General features: G+C 39.6%; 1 protein-coding gene across 4 annotated transcripts; it reads right to left on the bottom strand.

Annotated features, from left to right (window-relative positions):
- Window positions 1–3,062: 3,062 nt before the first annotated feature.
- Window positions 3,063–15,414, bottom strand: LOC147228067 (dual specificity mitogen-activated protein kinase kinase 7-like). 4 transcript variants are annotated; one of them, XM_086156416.1, is made up of 12 exons: window positions 14,917–15,414; window positions 12,892–12,939; window positions 9,882–10,020; window positions 9,261–9,327; window positions 8,502–8,615; window positions 8,041–8,160; window positions 7,798–7,905; window positions 7,535–7,714; window positions 6,958–7,038; window positions 6,297–6,439; window positions 3,525–3,611; window positions 3,063–3,425 (listed from the first exon to the last, which is right to left on the bottom strand). In XM_086156416.1, the coding sequence occupies exons 1-12, from the start codon at window positions 15,197–15,199 to the stop codon at window positions 3,359–3,361; spliced, it is 1,437 nt and encodes a 478-aa protein (XP_086012542.1). In that variant the 5' UTR covers window positions 15,200–15,414; the 3' UTR covers window positions 3,063–3,358. The 4 variants fall into 4 exon arrangements, with proteins under 4 accessions (XP_086012542.1, XP_086012541.1, XP_086012544.1 ...); XM_086156415.1 differs by having other exon boundaries at window positions 3,525–3,570; XM_086156418.1 differs by lacking the exon at window positions 3,525–3,611.
- Window positions 15,415–18,586: the final 3,172 nt, after the last annotated feature.

The following is an 18,586-nucleotide window of genomic DNA, read 5'->3' as shown; positions in this document are numbered from 1 at the left end:
ACACATACACACACACACACACACACACACACACACACACACACACACACACAGACACACACAGACAGACAGACAGACACACAGACACACACACCTCCAACTACTTTCCTACTTCCAGTGAGATCATCTCGCTTTCTCACCATAGGTGTGTGTAGTAATCATTTATAGAATCAATTACCATAGCATGACAATAACAGCAACAACAACACCAATGTTCTATTGTTTTTGTTGAGGAGTGGACACAACACCTTTGGTGTGAACTGTCAAGGTTGTGAAGCTTGCAGATGATATGGCTAGAAAGAGCAATGGATGGATGTGACAAACATCATCTGGACAGGCAGATATTCCATCCAATCATATTTACACTACTATGTTTGAGGTGTGTCTTTAGGATTTTGCGAGTGAGCACGTCATGGAAGCCAACCTCCTTGCACTCTTATCTCACCCATCTCATGATATCACTTGCGTTCTCGTTCATCAGATGTTCTCTTCTGTATTTGGTAACATGTAGAAATTGCATTATTTTATTATTTGGCTTAAATTAAAAATAAAATGTCCTTTGGGGATAAAGAAGTGACAGCAGCGTCTAAAGCGATAAAAAAGTAGCAGCAGTAGCAATGTAAATAAATAACATTGTTTGAACAGAATAGTAAATAAAATATCACTTGCTTACATCATAATTGGTAGGTCGGTTGAACACCACGAAAGCTTTTTACAGGAGACAAACTAGCCTCAGAGGTTGGCTGTCTTGCAAAACATGAGCTGATGTTTCTTCTTTTTTGAAGACATACCGAAGATGCTTCATAAGACATACTGTACATGTTTCATATCATCTCTATTGACTTCAGTCTGACTTTCAATAACTTCCCATCCCACTTTCTCAATAGTCCCAGTCTGAACTCACAGTGTCCCTTGCCCTCTTTTCATTTAACCTTCGCTCTCCTTTATGCCATACATCCCTGCATTTGCCTCGGTCTCTCTCTCTTTTACTCTCACTCTCTGAATACTTAACACGTTCCTTTCAATGTCATTGCTCCTTACATCTCTGCTTAGTGGTGATTTGGTTTGGGGGGGGTTAATCTTGGGCATGCAGCAGGAGAGCAAGTAGGTATGTGGTAATTCACACACTAATGTCTTAACATTGCAGTAGCACTGACCAGCGCTCAGGGCCTATTTTTTTAAGCCCAACACCCAGGATTCCATCATAAATCCTGAAGAGGTCTCACAATAATTATGATACTCCAAACATGTCTTAAGGCCCTATTAGTAATAGGCTAGAGGCTTTACTCAAATTGGAACAGAACAGCTTTTGTGCTTCTTCTTGTATTCTCATATATTGAATAAATATGGGAAAAATAAACTGCCAAATATTTGATAAATCTTAAAAATGATTAAAGGAAGCAATCTCACATTTATAATTTAGTGAGTACGGTGTTCTTCACACACACACAATGAGCAGTAATGTCTTCAGTCATTAGCAATGGAGTTGACAAAGGCATATTGAAGTTAATTTCAGGACCTCTCATGTCAACAATTTGATCCTAGCACCAATAAAGGCTGATATTTATGGGTTGTGAGTTAAATCCACATTAAAAACCCACAAATGTTGAATATTATTATATTTAAATGATTAAACTTGAATATTTTCTGCTGTTGACAATTTCTACAAGTATTATATATAATTATGAATACTATATATAAATCATTTTAAAAATATATATATTATATAAGTTTAAGGTCAACTTTTTTCAACAAAAATGTATTCAGTTTTGCATGCCAATGGCTCTAAACATCAGTTTTGCCCTTGAAAAATAAAGGAGCAAATTGAGTCAGTTGAATTATGTTCAATTCTGCTTTCATGGTATGTTTGTTTCCTTTTCACTTGAATATATCAGGCCTTACTTTTTTAAAATCAGATGTGTAATACTTGGCTGTGAAATTGTCTTCCTTTATATATAACTGTGTATGTGCTGTGTAAGGATGTTTTTTGTGTGTAAACTGCATTAATACATCCTGCCCCTGATGTGCCCCCAGATTGGTAGTTTTAGAGACCTATGCTTTATGATGATTTAACAGGACTTGAGTGGACTTTTTTTCTACCATTAATGTCAGTTTCCATGAGCAGCTCCATCTCTTGGCCTCCAGCAACAACACCTACTTACACACCTTTGGTCTGACAACATAATTTGAGTACTACATCACACTAAACAGCAGAGCAGACAGAGGAAGAGGTAGACCACAGAGCGAAGTAAAAACAAAAAAAACAAAAAACAGAACAATGCTCAACAGTTAATAAGTTCTGCCCCATTCTTTGTAAAAATACGCTCCTGTTATGTACCACTGAGATAAAAAAACACTGGCTGAATTTCCACTCTACATTTCTAATTGAGTCAGTAAAACTTTTCTCTTCCCTCCTCTCCTATCTTCCAAAGTTGAACAGTCAGCACAACTTCATTTTTACCTTTCAAATTACTTCAGTCTTCCTATCATCCTACTCACATACTATTTATTGTTGAATTACTTCATTCTGAGTCAACAAATTATTTCCAACAAAGGTAGAATACAGTTATTTTTTCATTTTAAAATCAAACAGTTACCATTTTTCCCAAATTATGCAACTGCTAAATAATTGGGAAATGTTTCCATAGAAAATATTATGAGCATTATTGTCTTTACATGTCACAAATGACGAACAACTAAGTCAAATTTGTTCTGATGTTTGTTACAGCACGAGTGTGAAGTAAATTAAGAATTCAAATATATAAACTAACAACATACGCAAAAACACACAAAGATATAGCCTGAGACCGTGTGATAGTAGAAATGGCTGGAGTCGCCGTTGGACATTTATGGAAAAGTAGATGAAAATGTAGAAGCACATTCAAGATACATGTAGAGTTTATGCATATGTGTGTGACTGTGATGACATGATAAACCCCAGTGCCCATGAATGAAGCTAGCTACAGTGTGTACTGTTCTCCTGTCACCTCCTTACTGCGTCTGCCTGTCCAGATTCAAATTTATAAAACAAGCATGAGTGTCATCTATCCATCCAATAGTCCTCTCCTCTGTTCATTACTCCATCTGTCCATCCATCCAGACGGTTTCTCCTGTCTCCAAGCTCTTCTCTGGTAGACGGGTGGACAAGCAGGCTTGGGTCTAAGGCTAAGCTTAGCTGCTAATGCTGGACTAGACTAGGGCAGACTAAATCTGAGCTTGGCAAAGCTAAAGCTAGGCTAGACTAGCATATGGCTACGCTAACGCCAGACAAACTCGCTGGGCTACCTGCTGAAGAGCGAGTGGAGCTGGTGCTGATGGCTGTAACACTGACTACTGCGTGGTGACTCGGTCCGATCCATCACTGCCTGGAACCAACCGGCCACATCGACCTCAAGCACTTCGTAGCGTCGGATGAAACTATGCTCCTATACAAGGAAAATTGAAGAGAAGAGACAGTTGTTAAACTTCAAAATGGTGACAGGGTTGGATACTAAAATAAAGTAGTTCATTAACTGGTATCTTACCAGCAGCTGGTGGTATTTTGGCCTTTTTCTGTGATCCTTTGTGAGGCTGTTAAACAACAGGCATGAAGCACAGCTAAAATAAGCAAACTGAAAAAGGCCACCATAAGTATTGAGGGATGACCTTTATACATTTGTGTGCTTATTGTACTTCAGTGGCAAATCTTTGTGGCTTAAGTTGCTAAATATTTGGAAAATTGTGCCCATGACTGGCAAAAAAGGTCTTTGTAAGGAAGTGTCTGTTTGCAGTGTTTGAACTGATTGTCAACAAACTCAAGAAAATCCATAACAATAAGAACTGTTATTTCTGAACAGATACTTGCAACGAAGACAGATACTATCTTTCAAAAACAAGCAATACATTGTGAATGCTTACAAACCATGACATCCCATTCCATGCATCTGCACATGTTAATTTTGCCTAACTCACTTGCTAATCACATTAATCATGTGTCTTTAGGTCAGGCATTGGGCAAATTACTGTCCATGTGCCATATACAGCCGATTGGGTTTTTTAAATCCTGCCTATCAACCTTAGTTTTATTATGGAGTAAACCTTATTTATTTTACCTTTTCCCTGAAATATTCACATTCCCCCAATAGATGGTGCACTCCTCATACACAGACCTTTATTGGCCTTTGAACCCTTCTGTAAGGAGGGGATGATGCAAAGAAAATTAGAAAGTTTGTGCTGAGTGTTTAAATGTTTTTCAATGAAGACGACTGTATGACTGATATACCAAGAAACTGTTGCATTTTTTACAGAATACAATATCAGCCGTTACTTTCCCACAAAGCATGCCAACTAAGCTTGTGAGCAGTCGCCACAGCTCAGAGATGACTGCTAATTTACAAACTTTGCATTTTTTTCCCCCACAGATGAATCACAATTCAAGTGTCCAGTACCAATGCAGTGTGTCGGGTATAGACCCAATTGTAGCACCACAACAACCTACCAACGGAGAAAGAGTTCAAATACTTTAGAGAGGCTCTGGCAGCAGGTGAACAGCTCTTAACAGATGAAGTGAGGGAATCTGACACAGGCAAGGTCGGTACTGGGTTCTCAAAGCCTGGCAAGAGAGTTTGGGGCTCCCAAAGTCTAGCGAGGGAGTGTGGGGACACAAAAGGGCGGTTCCAGAGGGTATCCATGGTAAACAAGGCAACCTGTCCACTGGGAAGGGAAAGAACACAACCAGGCAACTCCTGGGACTGGAAGTGAAGCTTTTAAGTTTGCACTGATTGCCTGCCATGGGCAGCAGCTTTGCCCTCAAGTGGACCAATTCAGCTGACAAGGTGGTACCATGGAATAAAAGCACTGGGAACTGTGGCAACAAAGGCAAGTTTTATGCTGGCATTCAAATGAGCAATTAGCCATGTTTCTAAACCGCCTGATGACATTGTTTGGCTCTACCTACCGTAATTTCTGGACTATAAAGCGCACCTGATTATAAGCCTCACCCTGTACATTTTAAAAGGAAAAACCATTTTGTTCATACATAAGCCGCACCTGTCTATAAGCTGCATGTGCCATGAACTGAAAAGGATGGACAGACCTTTTCGATTCATAAATCTAAGACACCACAACAGTCCTCCTTTGAAATCCTGGATTTTCTTTTCGATGGTGATTGTTTTTGCTTTCAGTCTGATCTGCACAGTGGAAACTCCTCGGCCATCTGCTCTGTGTGTTCACCCAGTCTTCAAGAATGTTTTCCAGTTTGGACAATCTGCTTTTACTACCTCTGAAGGCTTTTTTCGTCTTTTTACATCGCTCCACTTCTTCCCGCTGCTGTTTCCTGCGTCTCACCATCAATTTATTTATGCCAAGTTTACGTGCAGCGGCTCTGTTTCCTTCTTCATTGGCCAGCTCGATTGCTTTTAACTTAAAAGCTGCTTCATATGTATTTCTGCTTGCATTTTCCATTAAGAGGGCCTGTTCATGCTTATTTCATTCATGCACAAAGCACGAAGTTACATTAAACTTGCGTCTTCCTCGACACATATATTCCATCGGTCTAACTCTTACCTTTTCTGCTTTGAAAAAATGCATACATTAGCCGCATCATTGCATAAGCCGCAGGGTTGAAAGCATGTGACAAAAGTCGCGGCTAATGGTCCAGAAATTACGGTACATGTGTGAGCAAACAATTAGCATCATGTACATCAACAAAGCCTGTCACAGATCCAAGTTAACTAACCAACACCTTCAGACCCATCCTGAGAATTGCCACAACAAAAAAGACTCCAGACTTCGATGTCCTGGCAAAAAATGGAGATCAACACTGTTCCTACTAAAACTGAATGTGAGTTTCGACTTTTATGAAATCAATGCATTTTGAAAACAATTTGTATGACGAGGCTGAAATGCCAAATCCTTTCTTGTAATGGGTTTTGCATGTACTTATGTCATTTATAGCAGCTGACACAAACAGACCATCTACTTATTTCTGGCCTAGCCCCTCTGACAAATTTTAGAAACCATTGTGACCTGTGAGTCAAACCTGCTCTAGGGCATATATTCCTACAACAGTAGATTCTGTCTACATCTACTACATGTGTTTAAATTATGTAAAACAGTTTGGGGACCAAAGAGACTCACTTAGGACTATTACTACCGAATGTGTCCTCACCGGTTCTCACCTTTCATCAAGGCTTATACACCATGATGACTGAAATATTCCCTCCTCAAGAAAGAGCAATCTCAACAGTGAACTTTTCTTTAAATGTGTTCTGAGTGAATACAACTCCTGAATACAACTGTGTGTATGTGATCCTCACCAGTCTTTGACAAAGGACTGGAAGTCAAGGGAGAAGCCCATGCTGAGTGGCAGCAGAGGAGGATCTTCCTGCAGTACTTTGGTCAGAACCTCAAAGTCAGTCTTGCAGTTCTTGTAGGGAAACTGTCCAGTGGCCAGCTCCACCTAGAGGAGAATGGGACTCAGTAACATTATCTGTTGAATTGGTAATTATGATGAAACATTTAGTTGTTGTCAACATATCAAAAATTCATTTGGCAAAAAATAACTCATTCTTAAACCATTTTCTTTTTTAGCCCTTATTAGACTGAAGTCCGCAGATCTTCAGATCAGAGAAATTAATTTTTTTGATATGGACACAATGAGCTTCTGTTTTCAAGGTAAATAATGACTTTTCATACCTTTCTTGTAAGGATGGATGCAGCACCAGCCCTTTCTGTAGCTAAACTATGGTCTTTGACGTTGACATTTTGAAATGACCCCATCTCTTGCTGGGTTCTACTATAAATGTATTTGATATTTGCTGAACATTATTGTATTGCTTTTATAAATTAATCATGGGGACAGAAACTAATACAAAAATGTAAAATTATTGTGCTCCTCCAAAACAATTCTGTGACAGACAATGGTACTGCAAAGAAACAAAACAAGCATAACTTTGATAAGAATTATAGCAGTTTTACCAGAGATATGCCAAGGCTCCATACGTCTGCCCGTATATCATAGTCAGGTTTGGTGGGATCTGGAGGGTCTATTCTCTCAGGCTACAGAACACAAGCATATCAAGAGACACTATTTTATATGTAAACAGATATTTCTGATTGAACCATTTTGTAATCACTAGCTTATTTCACTGAATACATACAAAAAGGAATCTATTGGTAAAAGAGTTTACAACACAGATAATGAAGATGATGACTGTAAATCAATTCACATTTTCCAATTATCTAAAACGATGAGGAAACATTTATTTGCAAACATAAGGATTGCATGCCACTTCTACCTTCCTAACATAACACACTGAAGGTTAAGGAGATGTTAAAAGTTAAAACAAGTAAAAAAAAAACAAATTCGCTTTGCTTCTACTGGCAATACTTTGGATCCAAAATATCAAAATATTCCTAGGTGACTATTTTCATGCTGTTTACGTGCATCATGCTGTGTTTTTGAGCTCTGGTTACAGTGACGAGTAAGGCTCGTAATAAGTCATGTGTTGACATAGTTTACGTTCTCAGGTTCTCAACACTTCTGGAAACTCACTGCCATGTAAGCGGCACAGCCAGCACTGCGTGTCTTTGCCTTTGAGTCAACAAGACGTCCGCTGATGCCAAAGTCGCACAGTTTGATCTGACCTTTTGCATCCAGGAGGATGTTTGAAGGCTTTACATCCCGATGGATGACACCATGTTTCTCTTTAAGATACAGCAATGCCTTCACAATCTGCAGCAAAAAGATACAGCAATAAGAACAAAACAATAATGTAAACAATATACTATGTTTCCCAGCGTGTGCTCCTGACTTACTGCCACTGTCATCTTTCCAAGGATTCGCTCTGGAATGGGACCCTGAATTCTCTTCTTCAGCTTCTCGGCACATGTTCCCATCAGCTCCATGGCAATAAATACATCTGTCTGTAAATGTATATAAAAACATATGGAATTCATGAGAAGCTTCCATAAGGGAGTAAACTAAAACTGAGTTCAGTAAAGATTTCAACATTTGTCATGCTGGTAAAAATGCAGATAATTTATTGTAAAGACACCCACACTGGTAACTATGGCGCCATAACACTGGATGATATAAGGGCAATCATGACTCTTAAGCACCACATCCAAGTCCATCAAGATCCTCTTGTTCTCATCCTTGTTACCTGTGCGACGCATTTGCTGGTGACACACAAACATACACAGAAAAAGACTGAGTATATCAACCACTGACCATGCTGGGTTTGCCATTAGAAAGGAGCCATGAAGAAGTCACAAGCAGACTCCTGCTGTGAGCTGCTTGGTGAAAGGCAGAGATGCTACAATTAAGTCATTTCTTAAATGGGTTGCTGTCAGGGATTATTTTCTGCCAATGTGTTGGTAAATAGATATAAATTAAGCACAACAAATAATAAAAGTAGTTCAGCCATTTTTATGCATGCAAGTGTCCATCGAAGGACCTGATAAATGTTTTATACAGAAAATATTGGTTGTGTGAAGAGTTGAGTGTGAATGGGTCATACTTTGACAGCTATAACATGGCCTGTCTTCTTGAATCGCACTTTGAAGACCTGGCCGCAGGTCCCACTACCGATCTCTCCCTCACTGATCAGGTCTGTCACCTCTGCTGGATACCGCTGTTGAAAGTAAGGGGCAAATACATAGATAGTGCTCCAAATATTGTTAATGCTTCAAATGCGAGCTGTCTTCTTAATTTAAGCAATTCAAGCTGGAAATCAGAGAAGAGTTTTTTCTATATTTATGTAAGAGAACCCCTCCAGCTCATTGACTCAAAATAATTTTATCTGTAATAACAATAATTTGCCACTTCCCTATGAATACAAGCATACTCTCAGAGGATGCATCATTTCCTGGATGACTAAGATGTTAGAAGCGATGTGCCATTGAGTGGCTAAAGTAGTAACCAGAGGAGGGAAAAATAATGTGGTGATGAGTCACATTTCCTCCAGCATGATTATCTTGACTCCGCTGGTGCTGACTACAGAACTGAATATTCAGGCTTAAAGACAAACAGTACAAACTAAATAAAGCCCACCCAAAACAGCACAGTTAGTTTGGAAAGTGATTTTCATTATGGAAAAATCATCACGAAAGAATATACAATTTTGTCTACAGAACGACCCAATTTCTAAATGTCACAAGGATATGTTATTTTCATTTTCTCAACTAGGTGGAACAAAAACTATTCTACAACCCAAGAACAACAAAAACATACCAGAGAATAAATCATGCACTGCATTAAAAGATGAAACAAAACTCACCTGACTGTCAATCTTAAGATAACCTGTCTGCTTCATGATCTCCTGCAGTTTTTGGTCGATCTCTGCGCTGTGGCGGCAAAAAAGTACACAATCATTACAATTTTAAAAAGTCAGATTAGATTGAAGATTAAACAAAGCAATTAAATATAATCTTGGTGGATCCCCTGATTTATTGCATAGTAGGATGTACTTAAACAGTGAGAGTTTGGGGTTTTAATTTACAGTGAGATGAGAGTAGTTTCTGGCCTTTGTGTTTCTGCAGATCTCTTCTACTCCAGATTGTGCATATTCAAAGATGTTGCGCAACGCACAACACAGCTTTTTGCTCCTGTTTCTGAAATGCTGATTTTACAGTCTGAGTGCATGCTCAGTGTATGCATGGGAGAAACCGTCGATTTTGTGGTCAGCATCCACAGTTACATTTCATTCCATGATGATAATCATACATGGGGATTAAATGTAAAATGAGCTCGAACTCAAAAGATTTTAGTTATGAAATTGTGAAAGAGGACCCACTCATCTTTTTTATTATTAAGTTTCAAATAGATTTTCCCTTTTTTTGCTTTTCTTACATGACCACATTATTGTGTACACCTAAGAGGGGACTGTGAGACAACATACTTCTCCAGGCTCTTCTGTAGGCCGTATGGAGGCGTGGGGAGGGTGAGCATGTGTCTTGGGCGGCAGGGGTGGTGCTGAGGCGAGCTCTCTGACGATGATGGACGGCTGCCTCCATCATTGGCAAGAGGCAGCTGAAGGGCTGTGTTAGTGGTGGGGGCGACAAAACGCATTAGAGATGGGCAAGAGATGTGTTTAAAACTAGATCCCAGCAGGCCCAGTGGTCATGCATCAGAAGCTTTAATTTGTTCTGTTTCTTGGTGATTAAAAGTGATTGTGGACCAATACAGAACACAATGTCCATTGTTTCCTGAATAGAATTGACCTGTGTGGAAAACTTAAAAGGTTATGGGGGCAACTTCAACCCCTTCGTCCTGGAAGTATTTTCAAAGTTTTAGCTAAATTTAGGGGACAGGTTGCTGTTTTAGAACAGTAATTCATCCTTTATTAATCCCTGTGGGGAAATTTGTTTTCTGCAATTAACCCATCATGGATGAACCATGGCTGTCGTCTACCAGCGCCAAGGGAACAGTTAGGGGCTCAGTGTCTTGCTCAACAACACTTCCACAGCCAATGTTTGGTTCCAAAGACAATTGCTCTACCTTCTGAGCCATGCCGCCCCCTGTAAGGTTTATGTGAAATAATGTCACTTTGCATACAGTAATTACTAAATTGTGTGAACATAAGCAATAAAAATCTTCCAATTGTTTGAAAGTGTGCATCATTTGTATCTGAGATAAAATGGGAGATGGTTCAAAACAATTCAGACTTTCGAGGTCTTATTTCGTGGTCTCTATTCAACAGGATACTTATTTTAAAAAATTGTCTAATTTAGGTACATTTTTGTCCTTGCCACCTTCTGAGCTTAAAGCAGAGTACAGACGATCTTAAGAAACCAACCTTGTTGTGGAATAAACCACAGCTTTATTTTTATTCTACCAATGACCACAACTAATGTTCAAGAAAAGCAAATCTCAGAGGAAAAGAAACACTACACTTTGAGATTCACAGTGATAGGTTAGCTGATAGTTCAAGAAATAGATTTTAGGGATGCAGAAGCCCTCAAGCTGTTTTGGAAGGAAAGAATGGCTTACTGCAGTATGGGAATTATTTTTTGATTTTCTGTCATTAGATTAATTAGTTCTGTTCATATCAAGACAATTAGACCACTGATGATCTAGTTTTTACACAGACAAATGATATGAGGAAATTTAACCAACAGCAAGGATTTTTTCAATAGGCATTAAAAACTTGATAAAAAGAAGTTAGGCAATGCCAGCCATTTAAAGTAAAGGGAATTGCAGACAGGTAAATGCCTTTGTGACAGAGGACAGTTAAGCTCAAACTAACAAAATCAAATGTCGCTTGTAAAGGCTTTAATTACAATTTAAAATGAGTGTATAAGAGCATGTACTGTTAATAGGGAACATAAAGTATGGCTCAACTTTTTACAGCAAAAAGTTATCCACACAGCCTATTTTTCCCCACACCACATATGCTGTTACCTAATTGGTTATAGGTCTTTTAAATGTTCCTGGCTGGTCTGGAAAACCTTTCATACACCATGAAGCTGTTACTATCATTGTAATTATTATTGTTTGTATAGGAGCAGCCTGGCAACTACTGAGATGCCACTGGGTATTTTGTATCCATGAGTCGCCTGTGGATGGATCAGCCTGTAAGGGGAAAATCAGTTAGTGAAGGGGTTAGTGTGGAGAGAAATGAAAACTCAAGACAGTCTTTGGAACAGAACTTCTTTTAGTTTGGCCGGGCCTCCAGATGGATGGATGGCAGCACAGGCAGGCAGACCAAGCAAAGACAGGAGAAATGTGAACACACAAAAGTGCGGAAATTGCTGCACTGCCTCCTGCTAGCACAGTGCTGCTACAAAAGGAAGAACGGGGGGATGCCAGAATATGACAACAGACCAACAATATCGAACATTTTGATATGTGAGAGACAGAGAAAGAGAGAAAAAATGAGAAATTCAGCCAAAACTGCATAGCAGACTTTAAGCTGGAACTTAGACAGTCAGTTAGACTCGGACAGGAAGGCTAGTCTTCAGTTGCTGCACATGGAAAAGAAAGAGATAAGCACAGTGTTCACAGCACTCCGGCAGACGGACCACTGGGGATGCTGAATTAGAGACTGTTTCAAACACAACCCAAAACATTGTGCCGTGCAGAAAGGCCACATGCACCGTGATTCTCTGCCTCCAGCAAAACCAAGGTTAATCATCTGACACACATCATCCACATTAACTATCAGCACACACCAACGCTGCCCTGCCACTGACACACACAAAAAGATGACAAGGGATGGGAAACTGGGGAGAGGATGTGATTTGAGGGGAGGTACAAATAACTACAAGGCCAAAATGTCAACCCTGGTCAAGGTCCAGTTTTACCACCACAGGTAAGAGGGGGAAAAAAAAAAAGTCAAAAAGAAAAAATTACCCTTCAGCTGAATTTCTTGAATCAGACGTTGGTGTAATATACAGAATAAGCTATTTAATTTGTGACTGAGGGTGAAATGTATGTCTGTAACAGGTCGGTGGAGGTTCTCTGTCATCAAAGTTATGGTTAATCCTTGTCAAAATGTTAGCACAGCAATTTGACTTGATTTGTTCCCTAGTGTAGAACCCAACATGGGACTCTGATTTCAAGTGAATGGGACACCATTTAGACATTCAGGCAGCATGTAAGCTTCTATGTTGATTGTAAAGAACAAAATGACTTTTACAGCCTCTTGTAAAAGATTAAGTTATGGTCATGTAAATAATGTCACTCAAGTCAGTAAAAACATCAAATCCAAGCCTTAAGCATAAAAGTTGAAAAGATGAAATAGAAGTTGAGGTATCACAAACCAATTTGACTCTTTGTTGGGAGCAAGATAAAAAGCAATTCATGATAAAGGGTGGTAATGAATATTCTGGAAGACAAGATAAAGGGGTGGGAATGGGGGGGGATCACAGAGGGTTGCAGTGGCAGAGAGAGCGATGATTGAATGATACCTGCACGCTGGGAAGGGGCTGGAGCAGGACTGAGCTGGATCACGATGACTAGACAGAGGAGAAGAAAAATATACACACACGCACATTACTGCACTGCACTACTGAAACGATCACGCTGTGTGTGCGCTCACACACACAAACACACACACACACACACACACACTATCATCCAGCAGGTAGCAAAAAAATTAATCATGAGAACAATCTATTGCTGATACAAATCAAATAAATCCCAAATTAGCACTGTGGTTAACAAAAGGATAATGCTGGTGTTATTCTGTATTTTATCTTGTTCATGATATCCCATGAAAATAATTAATTTTAGTCCTAACCCTGTCTCTAACCCTTAGTCAAACCCCACTGTCTACAGAGTAACTGAGCTTTGAAAATAACTCACCACTGAGTTGCAGTTATCTGAAGACAGAGTTGCTATTCTGAATGTTATAAAGTGCACTACCTTAATGCAACTTTACAATTGCCTGAAAATATTTTGTAAGCAACCATTAATTCCCATTCAATGTTTACCATGTTAATTATTGTCAGTGTGGGGTCTCTTAGTCATCCAGGTTAATCAATAACTAATTGCCCCTTACATCTTATAGCAGCTGCATGAACTATATTGAGAAGAAAGTAAAAAAAACAAACATAAATAGGTGCCTGATCACTTACTGATCTGTCCCAGACAATGGACCAGGTCTTGAAAAAAAAAAGTTACATTTTCTTATAACAGCAAAACACATGTTTGTCCAGGTTCATCGCGAAAAATGTAATGAACAAAATGTGACACACTGATATTTCTGTCTTGCACTACAAGGTACAAGTCATGCTTTCAGACTGCTATTAGGATTCATTAACTGTTCATTTTCTCATTTGCAGTAAATGATCATTTTTCTTTTTTCAATTTAGAGTCTTTGAAATTTAAATTCAAACTACTATCCTATGCTACAACTATCCTACTTTACAAAAACAAACAAAAATAGAACACAGGCATGTCAGCTCTAGATGTGCTCTTTGAAATAATACTCTGAAATTTGGTTCAGAAAAGTACAGAATATCCCCAGCCTCAACCTCTCACTCACAGCAATGTAATTTCAGGAGGGAAAAAAATCTTTAAAAGAAGAGAAAGAGAGGAAAGGGCAGTTTCGTGCTGAAAATGAGTTTGAGTGATGTCGTGATCTGTAGAAAAAGAATTGTTTGTTTCACTGACAGGCATGTCTGATTGCTGCATGTCACTCACAAGCGGTTTTGCAGACTGCTCGGCTGAACTTGATGGATTGCTAAATTGACTCTTCCCCCTCCAAACGGACCAAGGAGGCGATATTATTGCTTCACCCAACCTGTGTAACAGTCTTTATGAATCAGTAAAAGTAAAACTGGAGAATTTTATCCAGTCAGTCTTTAGGGAATTAAAATGTACTGCGACAAATAGAGTCGTTTATACGATCGCACTATAACGTTCATTGTCGTATCTGTAATTTGGACTAGACGCGCTAGCTTGCAAATATTAGCGATCGCCTCTTCACCAGTCAAAATGTGGGACTTGAAATGTGTTGACGTAAGATTTGCAACAAAACTGTTTAAGTGTATGAAAGTGGTGATTCGCGGGGGATAGGTAGCCCCTCAGTGTGATTTCACAAACAGAACAGAAAACAAATCTAAATTGCAACTTGACTGTAGGCCTACCTATCACTCAATTTTTTAGCTCGTTAGCCTAGCATATTTGACAGTACGCCGTACAACACTTTCTGGGACGTGACAGCCAGTAAAAGGTTTTATGACAGTGATTCCGTTTTTGAAGCTTTTAAATCCATTGAAGGACTGTCTTCACTTTTAAGTTAATAGGACAATAAAATTAACCGATCAACAAGAGTCATTGTTTGTTTATATAGCTAGCCATATAGCATCTTGTAGCTAGGAGTAACAAAACACCCCCTTCTACTACACTCCCTCCCTCCGCTTCCCCGATTTTTCCCCCGCTATTACGGCCGTTACCGACACCCCCGTCGTCCCGAGTTACACACTCACTTGGCCTCGGACGTGATCGCTGTGGACTCATGTCGATGTTGAGGTCGATTCTCCGACGAGCTTCTTCATTTTCCTGTTTTAATTTCTCCTCGATTCGCGACAGCCTCTGCTCCAGCGACGACATCTTGAAAAATTGAGCACCATCTAGCTCCCAGCAGAGCTCTCGACTCCCTCTCTGGCAGGCGGGCAGGCATGGCCAGCAATCGCCGTCTAACTCAAGACACGCACGGTACTTCTCCGATCTCACCAACATTCTATCACATTTTCCAAGCAATAGCATCATTTTTTTTTTTTTTTTTTTGCATGTGGAGTCTTCAGTTCACTCGTTATAGGAGATATGACGATTCTCCAGTTCCCCTTTATTTCTCATTTCTTTCATCAGCAATTATAACTCGCGAGGCAGGGAAAACTTTCTCAATATGTGTATCTCTTCATTTGTTTGGACCTTAATATTAAGCCTTGAAATAAACTTTAAATAAACCGTGAAATAAACCTGCACTTTTCTTTACAACTCAAATGTTTCACGGTGTTTGCGATCCTAAGATGGAGAAACACAACTAAAACAAGATGGATTTTCTTTTCTTTTTCTAATTAAATTTTGTGTTCAGCTGTCCCTTTAAAATTCATGGCAAAATGTAATTTATCAGGCAGTGCATCAAACCTCATATCTTTTCAAAAAGACTAGTATTTAATACAATCAAGTATTTGTATTTCTATTATAATTTTGTTGAAATTACACTATATGGCCAAAAGTATTCGCTTCACAAGCCTTGACTTGCATATGAAATTAAGTGACATCCCATTCTTGATACAGAGGTTTCAATGTGATGTTGGTCCACCCTTTGTAGCTATAACAGCTTCAACTTTTCTGAGAAGGCTGTCCACAAAGTTCAGGAGTGTGTTTATAGGAATTTTTGACCATTCTTCCAGAAGCGCATTTGTGAGATCACATGTTGGATGAGAAGGCCTGGTTCTCAGTCTCTGCTCTAATTCATTCCAAAAGTATTCTATTGGGTTGAGGTCAGACTTCCATGTCATCCATGTCTTTATGGACCTTGCTTAGTGCACAGTCATGTTGGAAAAGGAAGGGTCCAGCTCCACTGTTTGCACAAAGTTGGGTGCATGGAATTGTCCAAAATGGCTTGGTATGCTGAAGCTTTCAGAGTTCCTTTCACTGGAACTAAGCCCAGCCCCTGAAAAACAACCCCACACCATTATCCCCACTGTACCAAACTTCACACTTGGCACAATGCAGTCAGACAAGTACCTGTCTCTTGACAACTACCAAACCCAGACCCGTCCATCAGATTGCCAGAAGGAGAAGCACGATTCATCACTCCAGAGAACGCGTCTCTACTGCTCTAGAGTCCAGTGGCAGCCTGCTTGACACCACTGCATCCGACGCTTTGCATTGCACTTGGTGATGTGTGGTTTGTCTGCAGCTCCTCGGCCATGGAAATCCATTCTATGAAGCTCTCTGCATACTGTTCTTGAGCTAATCTGAAGGCCACATGAAGTTTGGACGTCTGTAGCAATTGACTGTAGAAAGTTGGAAACCTCTTTGCACTATGTGCCTCCGCAGCCACTGACCCTGGTCTGTCAGTCTAGTGGCCTCTCACTTCATGGCTGAGTTGCTGTCGTTCCCAAACACTTCCATGTTCTTATAATACAGTTGACTGTGGAATATTTAGGAGCAAGGAAATTTCACAACTGGATTTGTTACACAGGTGGCATCCTATCACAGTAACATGCTGGAATGCACCGAACTCCTGAGCACGACCCATTCTTTCACCAATGTTTGTTTTTAAAAAAAAAAAAAAAAAAAAAAAAAAGACAGTCTGCAAGCCTAGGTGTTTGATTTTATACACCTGTGGCCATGGAAGTGATTGGAACACCTGATTCCAATTATTTGGATGGGTGAGTTAATATTTTTGGCCATGTAATATATATCCATATATGATAGATTGAGTCCTCCTTCTGTTCCTGCTGTTGATGCTTACTTATACTGTGAGCTATTGCTCTTCTTTATACCCTTTAAGATATAAACTCATACTCACACCGATTTGTCAAACTGTATATTTGATAATTATCTTGAGTGCATATTGGGGATTGAAATTATTCGACAATATTGAACGAAAATGAGAAAATACCTATGTTTCCAAAGTATTACCTAACATTTTTTTTCTCCAAAAAAGCAAAAATTGGGGGAGGAAAACAAGCAGATTTAAGAAAAAGTAGTTGCAAGCAAGGAGTGAGTAGTAAAAATGGCAAATATATCAGAAAATTTGACAGATCATCAAATATAAAAAGTGTTATGAGGTGAAACTGGTTATAATTCTAAAAGCAGTCAATTTTGTCCTATCACTAAACTGATAACTTAATTTTACCCAGTAAAAACTATTCTGGTTATTGTAGATACATTGTTTTATCACAGTAATAGCATTTAACTTGTCTTTGGATGTTTTGTACACAATTCTTGTCTCTGCTGGCTCTTAAATTGTTTATCAAGTGACTATACAAAAAGACATAATGGGATCCCCACAATTCCAATCTTCATCTGAATCAGAGCTAAATAGTGTGATTTATTAAAATGAGTATCTGTGCATTTTGCACCACTATTTTGCATGCCAGAGATATTATACTTGAACTGTAGCTTGTACTGCATTTTCTTCCTTGTGGAAAAATATTGTTTAAGATAAACTTTATTGATCCCTATAGGGGAAAGTCCTATGTCACAGCAGCACAACAGTTATTTCAAAAAATAAAAAAGGAAAATAAATATGAATATAAATAGAGAGACAGAAGGCAGGCGAAAGGAAGACATCCGCAAATAAATTGACAGCAGCAATAACATCAGGGATAATAATGGACATCCTAAAGGAACAGTGAGGGTGAAAAATACACAACCAGAACTTAGCGACAATATAAACAGAGTGACAATGACAATGACAAGAATAAAATAAAAATAGGCAGGATGTGTGCGGGCTGGGACCAACAAGGATAAGAAAGACAACAGCGTTAGGGCATGTCATGTGAATGGCTGAGGTAGTGAATGGGGTAAGATGGTGCGATTCTGGAAGCAGCACAGGTGCACCTTAGGCAAATCAGAGTTGTGTGCTGTCGAAACTGCTGTTATACAGTCTGATGGTTGTGGGCAAAAAGAAGCGTTTAAAGCAGTCAGTTCTGGGGTGGGATGAACCGTTGGCTGAAGGAGCTGCCCATCAGCCACAGCTCATCATACAGGGGGTAGGAAGGATTGTCCCGGATAGCTCACACTTTGTCATTGACCCTCCCCAATGCCACCGATTGAAGCTGGTCCAGGTTCAGTCTCACCATTGAGCGGGCTTTCCTCACTATCTTATTGAGCCTATTGACCTCACCAGTCCTGGCACCGCCCAACCAGCACACTATACCGAAGAAAAGTGCGCTGGCTACCATAGATTGGTAGAAGGTGTTGAAGAGCCCCCTACAGACGCCAAATGATCTCAGTCTCCTCACGAAGAACATCCTGCTCTGACCCCTTCCTGTAGAGTGCATCAGTGTTGTGTGACCAGTCCAATTTGTTTTTAATGTGGACCCCAATGTACTTGTAGGAGTTCACTATCTCCACCCTGGATGGGGATTAGTACCAGTCTCCTCCGATTCTTCTGGAAGTCCACAACTACCTCCT

Source organism: Fistularia commersonii, chromosome 12 (assembly GCF_037954325.1).
Source record: "Fistularia commersonii isolate RoL2024-O1a breed Wild chromosome 12, RoL_Fcom_v1.0, whole genome shotgun sequence".
Taxonomy (NCBI): Eukaryota; Metazoa; Chordata; class Actinopteri; order Syngnathiformes; family Fistulariidae; genus Fistularia; species Fistularia commersonii.
Note: the sequence above shows the minus strand (reverse complement) of the source record. Positions and strands in the feature narration are given on the sequence as shown.